Genomic DNA, 9,774 nt, shown 5'->3' on the forward strand with positions numbered 1-9,774 from the left:
CTCTTGCTCCCATGTCTCTGCTAAGAATGTATCCTGTACCTGGATGTTCTTTTCCAGGTGAAACACTCTTCCTATAACTCAAGAGTCCCCCCACTCCAGGAAGCTTTCCCTCACCCTCTGATCCACAGCACCAACCACTCAGTATCGTCCAGTGGTATGCTGGAGTTGACCTGTACTTTCTTGCAAGAGCTGACTTAAATTTTCAGGAGTTTTTCAAGGGGGCTGACATCACATTGGTAGCCTGAAATTGACCATGATGGGAACATTTACACCATGCAATTGGTAATGCTACAAATAAGTGGTAGCCTTCACTCTCTCCACAGAATCAGTTAAATGGTTTCACATTTACTAGCCCATAAGTGGTCATCCCATGTTGTCTTAGACTGGGGGATCCTCAAGGCCTGGGATCCCACCTGATTCCTCTTTATGCAGGGCATAGTGCCAGGCACCAATGCCAGTTGGATTTAAAGTGAAGGATAACTTTAAGTCTGAGAGGGGGTCCCTCAAGTGAGCCTACCCTTGAGGCAACTACCAGGAAGGCAGGTGGCAGAAGAGAACAAGTTGGAAAAAGGACCTGCTGGGGGTGGTGAGAGCTTCCCAGGTTGCATCCCCATCCCTGGGCCATTCACTGGGCACCACAGTCAAGCAAGCAACAAAACCTTTAGTATAAGTTACAACTTCAAACTGGCTCCCAGTCCAGGGGATCCTACAGATGAGTTTATGGCATTAGTGATTTTGAGATATGGGGATTCCTCAGAACTGAGTCCATTGTGGTACCCAGCCTCACCTGCTCATGGCTACTTACCAGCGTCCTCTAGTCAACCAATGACTCCACTCCCCACCCCAGGTAGCTCTGGCCCAGATTTTGTTGTGTGACCTTGGTAAGTCACTGTCCACTCCAAACGGGTCTCAGTTTCTTCTCTTGACTTCATTAGGCTGGACTCTAGCCTGGGCATCTTGGCAGACACAGCTGGGTTTTCATGTAGGAGTCAGGCCAGGGGTGGCATTGGCTCTGAACCCTTGCCTTCCTGAAACCTTATTCCACAACTCACACATACAAACCATACCTAGAGGCTGTGGGGACTGCCAAGCTCTCTGAACCACAGAGAGTGTATCCTGAGCCTCTGCCAAATGATGGATTGGGGGGTCATGACTCCCTTAGTCATCAGACATGACTCTATATCAGGAGAGACTGTCCCTTTTGAACAAGTCTTGGTCCCCTCCAGCCTCCCACACAAACTTGCATATGCCCAAGGGGTACATGTCCTACAGCCGGACATCCTTAGTGTTCTCGCCACCAGCTGGCGTAGACTCTGTCTGTCTAGAGCCCTCACTGCTGGATGACCGGTCCTCTGTCCTCTTGGTGTCACTTCTGCCAGACCTGCGTATGCCCAGCCTGCGGTGAGCCCGGGTGGTAGGGGTGGGGTCTACAGGTGGCTTGGCATCACGGGCAAAACGCACAAGCCTCTGCCCAGCCAGGAAGTAGAGCACGGGGTCAAGGCAACTGTTGGCACTGGCCAGAGGCCGGGTGATCTTGTAAGCCGTGTTGATGGCGTCGAGGACGTGGCAGCTGAGGTCAAGTGAGCGGAAGGAGTAGTAGAGGGTGCGGGTGACATGGAAAGGCAGGAAGCAGAGGGCAAAGACAGCCAGCACCACAGCAATGGTGCGCACTGACTTGCGCTTAGCCCGCGGCAGGCCTCCGGTGGCCCCGTAGGCTGGCTTTAGCAGCCTCTGTGCCATGAGCGCATAACAGACCAGGATGATGGCAAAGGGCACGGCGAAGAGCAGGCCCAACATGACGGAACTGTAGGCCACAAAATGACCAAAGAGCTCGGGTGCTGAGGTGTCATGGCAGGTAATGCGGGTGCCACGAGTACTGGTGGTGACAAAGAAGAGCACAGGTGCCTGGCAGGCCAGGACCAGCACCCACACAGCAGCTGCCACCCTGCGGGCATAGCGAGCCCGGCCCCAGCGCAGTGAGCGCAGGGGGCGTAAGACGCCCAGGCATCGGTGCACGCTGATGCAGGTAAGGAAGAGGATGCTGCAGTAAAGGTTGGTGTAAAAGAGGAAGCGCACCAGCTTGCAGAGCACTGTGCTGAAGGGCCAGTGGTCACCGCGGGCGTAATAGTAGACCAGTAGTGGTAGAGAGGCCGCGTACAATGCATCTGACACAGCCAGGTGGAACATGTACGTGGTGGAGGCGTTCCAAGTCTTGAGGCGGCACAGGAAGGCATAGAGTGCCACAGTGTTCAGACACAGCCCGAGCACACACACCACACCATAGGATACGGGCAGCAGCACGTATTTGAAGTCCTCGTTGAAGCGGCACCTATAGCCCAGTTCATCCCCATCCCAGGTGTCATTGTTGGTGCCATTCCAGGGGTTCAGGCCTGCCGCCATCACCCTGCAGGGAAAGGGGATGGGGAGAATAGATACCATATCAGGGTCATGGCTGGGGCTCAGTGGGGAGGCCTGTCATGCCTACTCTTACTAAGGCCATGAAGGGCCCCAAGTAGCCACAGTTGCTTAATTTTGCCTAACCATGTTCAGGGTCTTGGGTGCCATCTGACCCGAATCTTTCCCTGCACCTGGAGAATCCAGAGTCTCTGAATCAGAGTTCTAGAGCCCTAGAATCTGGAGAACACATGAGATCCACAAATATCAGAAGCATACAATTTGAAATTTACAATAGGGATAGGAAAACTACGACATGAGGGCCAATCCCAGCTCACCAATCTTTTTTTGTGAATAAAGCTTTATTGGAACACTGCCATCCCCATTAATCTATTAAGAGTTGAATAATTGTGACCAAGACCAGATAGCTCAAAGCCCAAATATTTACTCTCTGGCATCTTACAAAACCAGTTGGCTGACCCTGCTCTAGAACCTCCAGATCACAGAGTTCTAGATTTAGGATTCTGAGCTCTAGAACGGGAGGATTTGGTGGGCCCAGAGGGTATAATTTCAGATTCACAGAAAGGTGCCTTTGAGGCTGACTGGATCTGCCTCACACTTAGCGTCCACTGCCTGTTGGGATATTCCTGAACAGTGGACCACCCATTTCCTCCTGGAGGCATTAGGAAGTTCTGTGCTTTAGCTTATCTGTCTTCAGGGAGGCCCTGGCCCCATGCCTGGTATTTGAGGGTGTATTTCCAAGGGTCTCCCCGTTCAGTCATTCATTTACTTGCTCAGCAATTTTTTTTTTTTTTTTGTATTCATGTTCTGGCACTCTCTGCATCTGCAAACAGCAGTCCTGCCCCTGGCCTATGAGGTTGCCTGATGGGGCAATGACCCTGCTGCAGTTTTCAGGGAAGTCTAGGGTGGAGGTGGGGATGGGGGCGCAGAATGGAACTTCTTTTGAGGGGCAAAAACTGTTTCCTCTCTGCCTTCCCAGTTTCTCTTCCCACACCATCACTATCTTGACATTTCTCTACCTTATTCTTAGCAGGCTTATAATACACTCATGAAGTCTGACTGTTCAGCAGACTGAGTTCTCGGAAGGTAGGACTTTGGCCTCTCTCCTGTCCCCATACCACCAACATGACCAATAGCAATCCTCTCAGCTGAGAGGCAGGCAACAGGCATCCTGGGCTGGAGGGAGAAGATGTGTCCAGGAGGAAAGCTAAAAGTCATAGCAGGAGTCCCTGGCAGGCAGGCAAGTTTGAGAGAAACACAAAGGATAACTTTCTAATAGAGTGATAGAGTGGGGAGTAGGGAGAGCTGATGACATTTAAACTTTACTAATAATGTATTCTTTATAAATGTTACTTCATTTAATCCTTAAAACATTTTTCTGGGGGCCAAGTCATCAATCCCAGCTTTCCATTAAAGAGGCTGAGACACAGATCATTTAAGTAATTTGGCCAAGATCACAGTCAGTAAGTGGCTGGGCTGCAATTCCTATTACAATGGAAGGAGCTGTAGGAGGTAGGGAGTGAGGTTGTGCAAGCAGAGGCTAGGCAAGTGGGAGAGGAATGTGGTGGGAGAGGAACATGGTGGGAGAGGAACGTGGCCAAGAGGAGGCCTAGCTTAGGGATGGGTGACACGGAGGGGTTGGGAGAAGGAGCAGGGGCAGGGAGAGGAGGAGGTGTGTTGCGGGATGTGGGGATGGCAAAAGCTGGGAGCACCATTGCCTCAAGGAATCTGCAGGAGGAGCATGGAGGATACAGCATGAGACTGAGGACCAGTGGAGGGACCACACTCTCACCTGGGGACAGAGCCCTGGCCTGGGACTCAGTAGACCATAGAGCCCTGGCTGACATCAGGCACCTCTTATGGGCCAAGCCCCTCAGCCTTGGAGAACTCAAACTCACCCCATGAAGTCCTTTCTGCCCATCGAACAGCAAGGTGGCTTCCTCCATGCCCCAGGCCCACCCCACACAGCTGCCCTGCTCCTGTTCCTGCTCCAGGGCTGAGATCTCTCCTCAGAGTTGCAGGGAGGGCTCTCATCTTCCCTTGTAGTCCAGATCTCATCTCTCTGCACTAAGAGTTTCCTACTAATCACTAATGGTGGAATCTCTGACACTGAGAAGATGGGTGGAGACTTCCCTAAGTCTCTGTGTGAATGGAGGGAGCTGCCCCTTCCACCTGTTTTGAGCATCCTGGCCTCCACCCTTCCAGGCCAGCTGGGGACTCAATCACTGTGGCCCCCGTCCAGCCTGACCCTGCCTGCCCTCTGTCTCCACAGGCTGTCTCATCAACCTGTGAGTACATCTTTCCTGGCTCCCCATCCACTGCTTTATGGAGATGGCCAAGTCCCCAGACCCTCTCCTTCAGACCCCCCTTCTGCCTCTCCTACTGGTAGAAAAAAATAATGAGTTTCCTGACCTCAGATGCCACTTTAAGGCTTCACTCTAAGCACCCTAGAGATCAGCTCTCCCCTAACTTTGTCCAACACCACTCACTAGCCCCTCTGTGCTCAGCTCTGGTCAGTCCTGTCCCCCGAGGAGCTCCCAGTCTGGAGGGGAGATGCGAGCCATTTAAATGCCCTTGTAGGCTTCCCATCCTTTGTTAATGCTGTTCTTTCTGTCTGGAAATCCATCCCAGAACCCACCCAACCTCCGCTCCATTCTACTCTTCCTCAAGGCCCTTCTCAAATGTCACCTAACCTCTGAAGCTCTCCCCCTCCACCATTACCTGGGCTGTCCCTCTTGCCATGTTGCTCGATTGTCCCTCAACCCTCTACCCCAATACATTCTAGGTGCTCCTGGAGGGCTGGGTCCATCAGATTTTTCTCTCTGTCCCTACCAACTAGTGAGAGGCCTGACCCAGAGCAGGTATTACATGAATGAATGATGCACAAGAGGCTATGGAAGCCCAGAGGAGGCTGAGCTTTATGACGGTGCTACTCCTTTTTCCTTGCTCTTTTGAGGGTCTCCTGGAGGATAGTGATGCTTAAATATTTCTCAATTGCTGACTATAGGTGGCCAGGGGTTAGCCCAGCCCTCATGGGGACCCAGCTTACCTGGGGCCTGCTCCTACCCTAGAGAAGACCTGGGCTATGTTTTCTTCTCTGGATAGGCCAGGGAGCCACTACAGAGAGGGGAATTGGACCCAGGCATTCTGGAGATCTGTCAGCTGTCCAAGGCCAGCCACATTCTTTTACCTTGCCCATCTCTGGCCCAGGTCATGGGTCAATCTGGATCAGAAGCCCCCGATCCTGGAACCCCCCTCCACCCTGCTTTGTATGGGCTAACCTTGGCTGAGAAGTCTCCATGCAGCCTCTTCATTTCATTGTCTGTTTTCCACCTTCGGCTGTTGTTGGGTGCCATCAATCCTGTCATAGAGGTTAAGCTACTTGCTCAAGGTCACACAGCCAGGAATTGGAAAAATATGGCTTAACACCCAGGGCTGTCTGGCTCTAAAGCCTGAGTTCATCCTAGCCTTAGATGAGGGGCAGGGCAGAGTAGAGGCTACCTACCTTAGGATCCTTTTGCTCTAACCCCCGTTCAGTTTATATACATGCACACACACACACACACACACAACCCCCAGCACACACACAGTCTGGCCCTACTGCCCACTAGCTGTGTGACTTTGGGCGAGTTTCTTAACCACCTTGAGACTGTTTCCTCATCTGAGGCAATTAATAAGACTGCTATACGGATTAAGTAAGAAGCCCTGGTGGTGTAATGTTTAAAGTTTTAGCTGCTAATCATAAGGTTGCTGGTTGAAACCCAACAGCTGCCCAGCCACTTGGCAGGGGAAGACGAGGCAATCTGCTTTTGCAAAGTTTTACAGCCTTGGAAATCTTATGGGGGCAGTTCTACTCTGTCCTGAAGGGTCATTATGAGTTGGCATTGACCCGATGGCAGTGGGTTGGTTGGCTGGAAAGATTAAGTGCCCATTCCTGAGTCTCCCAGGTGATGGCCCCACCTTCTCACATACCTACCTGAACAGCTGTTCTCGCTGTCAGGATGCTCTTTGCTCACTCAGGCTCCTCACTCTTGAATGCACATGCCTGGACTGGGCTGCAAAGAAGTTTGCAGGAAACAGGAAAAACAGGTCCCCCAGCTTGGGGCTGTGCCCTGCCTTGGTTCCTCCAGCATTTCTCAGGGTAGGCAGATGCTGCTGCCACGGGCTCCTGCAGACACAGGGAGGTGTTTACATCATGGGCTCCAGGTCATAGGATGCCAGCCAGGCCAAGCCTTCTCAGGGCCACCCCATCTGTTCTAACTTTGGCCTGCATAAGTCAGAAAGATGATCTGGTGTGCTTGTCCTGGCAGAAGTGCCCTCTTCAACCTTCCTTTCCTCCAATACCATCTACCTGACTCCCAACACTCCAGAATGAGTGTTCATATAGCCTCTTTCTCCAACCATCCCCTTTTGCAGGAAGAAGGCTCTGCTAGGGGGAAGGTCTCCTTCCATGTCCTACAGAACCAAGAAGAGCCTCCAGCATCCCTTCCCCCATCCTGGTTCTGTGCTTCTGCTCTATAGCAGTGAGAGGATCAATACAGTAGTCACTCTATAGTAATTCTGCCAACATGCTTTTGCTCAAACTATTTCTCTAACTGGAGCACTCCCTTTCTCTGCTCCTACTTCTAACCATTTCTCCGTGGGTGTTATAAACACAGGCATATACCACACACCCACACACACAAGCACAGGCACAGAGATACACAAAAGTGTACATAGTCTCATTCAGATGTACACACACTACACACACACATACTCATGCAGTCCTAGACAATCAGGTAATGGAACAGCCTTTAAGAATCGGCTGCCCCTAACCCCCATTTGACAGATGAGGAAACTCTGAGAAGCTCAGAGGGACAGAGCCAAGATTAGAACCCAGGCCTTCTGAATTCCAGCCCCAGTTCTTATCTCTTCAACTTGGGAGCCTCTCACACACCTCAGGTGGAGCAGAGCTTCAGTGAAGGGACAGTAACTTGGTGGAGGCCCCCTTTTCTGCATGAGAAGGTCCCGGCATGCACCAGAACCTCAAACACATCACAGGAGAAAAAGAACTTAGTGAACCTGGGCCACTGTACACTTAGTGCACCTTGCTCCAACAGTCTTGAGTTCACATGGGTCAGCTGTCTGGTAACTATCTGGCAGTCAGCTCTAGTGACAAGGTAAAAGAGCATCACCTTTTCACCCTATTCTGCCCATGAGTCACACCCTATCTTCTCTCTAGGAGATGCTTTGACTCCACATACTGCAATGGAGAAAGCACATTTCTTTCACCATCCCTCTAGGTTTCAAACCAAAGAGACATCCTTGACCACTTCTCTCTTCCTCACACATCATGGAGCCCACCATTCACTCATCAAGTCCATCAATTCAACCAATCAAGTGTCTCAGGCCTGCACCACATGGTCCCCACCTCATAGCCCTGTCTTAGGCCAGCCCTGAGTATCTCCTTCAGACCATTGTGCCAGCCTTCTCACTGGCCTCCTTGCCTCCACTCCTGCCCCTCACTGTCCATCCTTCACACTGCAGTCACTTAGTCTTCCTAAAACACAAATTGGACCATATGACTGTCCAGCTAACAATCCTTCCATGGCTCCCTATTGCCCTGATCCTCAGTCTGGCACTCAAGGCCCTGGCTGGTTGGTCCTGTTGTCCTTTTAGGCTACTCTTCCGTTCTGTTTCACACTCATCTTCTTGTCTCAAGCACAACAAACGCTGTCCCATGGTTATCATTTTGCTCACAAACTCCCTCCTTCTAGGGACACCCTCCCTTACCTTCTAACACCTATATAATAGCAAGAGCTTCCATTACTTGAGTGTTTTCTCTGTGCCAAGTTCTGTGTTAGGTAACCATTAATTCTCAGAGGCTCAGAGAGGCTCAATAATTCTGCAGGGCCACAAAGCTACCAAATGGCAGAAGAAGTCCTGATTTATCTGACTTCAGAAACTGTGGTCCTGACCATTACCTCCCACCTTCCAAAGCCCAGGTCCTGTCCTCCAGGAACCTCCCTGGCCAGCCCTTTTTGAGCCCCATGGCTCTGCCTTTCTTTGCTAGAGAGAGCACTCAATTGGTAGGACCCATGATCTAGTTTTCCTGGCACTTCTCCAATGTGAAGCAGCATGGTGGTTATTGTACCCATCTCACAGATAAAGAAACTAAGGCTCAAAAAGGGATAGTGACTCACCCAGGGTCACTCAGTAAGTCAAGGGCAGAGCCAAGTCTAGATGTAGACCACCTGCCCCCTTTACCTGGTTTCAGTCCTACCTCAGACTGCGTCTTTCTCCCTTTGGTCCCAGGATAGAGAAGCTCAAAGCCAGGAGGAGGGGCTGAGGCAGTTTCCTGGCAGAATTTCCAGGGCTGTTGGACAACATTCCAACTACCCTGCTAGGGTGGTTCTGGAATGTGCCTGCCCACCCACCCACCTAGTTGGCCCTGTCCAGCCTGGCAGGAGAGATTTACTCCTATTACTATGATGGAAAACCCTGCTGCCTGTCTCTGCCAGGCTGCTGTGAGGGGAGACACAGGACCTGGGTCCAAAACACCATCAAGTGGGCAGAAGAGGGCACTGGGAAGCTGGGAAATTCTGTTGGAGCTTTTCTGAAAAAGTACCAGATAGCTGAGTGTGGGGGCCAGACGCTGGTTCAAATCCCACTTCTGCGATTCCCAGCTGTGGGACCTGGATAAGTCTCTTAACTTCAAAACCCAAGCCTCAGTTTCCTTTTGATGTAAAGAACAGTACATGTCTTATAAGGAGCCCTGTGGGTGCAATGATTGAACACTAGGCTGCTAACTAAAAGATTGGAGATTCAAATCCAAATCCACCGGGCAGCTCTGCAGGAGAAAGAGCTGTCAATCTGCTTCTGTAAAGATTACAGCCAGGAACACGCCAAGAGGGTTCTGCTATGTAAGCATTGGAATTGCCTTGATAGCACCCAACAACAACTTGCTTTATAAGATTGTTGAGATAGTTAAATGAGATGCTTTAAATTCATTTTATGAGATAATTAAAAGAGGTGGAGGAGGCATGGAGGATGGAGCATCCCAGGAAAGAAAGAGCGGCAGGAAATCCAACAGGAATTGTAGGCAGGGGCTGCAGGTAGGGAGGTCACAGCCAGTCTGACCACAGATGCAGTTTCCCACACTAAAGGTCATTCTCAGAGGGAAGGGTGGTCCAGGGACCACCGGCAGAGACCAGAGCTTCCTCACTCCTCACTCCCTCTTCCTAACTCACTCATTCTTTACAGAGGTTGTCGTATCTATGCCTGTCCCTGTGCAGGCACTTGGGGACTCTGAGGTGAAGAAATCTCTTCCTGCCCTCAAGGAGGTCATTGTCAAGGTGATGGGGGGGGCAGATAGTTAAA

The 9,774-nt window shown here is 51.2% G+C and overlaps 1 protein-coding gene across 1 annotated transcript; it reads right to left on the reverse strand.

Annotated features, from left to right (window-relative positions):
- Nucleotides 1-1,266: 1,266 nt before the first annotated feature.
- Nucleotides 1,267-5,224, reverse strand: P2RY2 (purinergic receptor P2Y2). Its single transcript, XM_007940965.2, is given in 2 exon segments — nucleotides 1,267-2,404; nucleotides 5,109-5,224. Coding segments are annotated over 2 exon segments (1,254 nt in total).
- Nucleotides 5,225-9,774: the final 4,550 nt, after the last annotated feature.

This window comes from Orycteropus afer, unplaced genomic scaffold, assembly GCF_000298275.1.
Source record: "Orycteropus afer afer isolate SDZICR_OR568_19922 unplaced genomic scaffold, OryAfe1.0 scaffold00074, whole genome shotgun sequence".
NCBI classification, from domain to species: Eukaryota; Metazoa; Chordata; class Mammalia; order Tubulidentata; family Orycteropodidae; genus Orycteropus; species Orycteropus afer.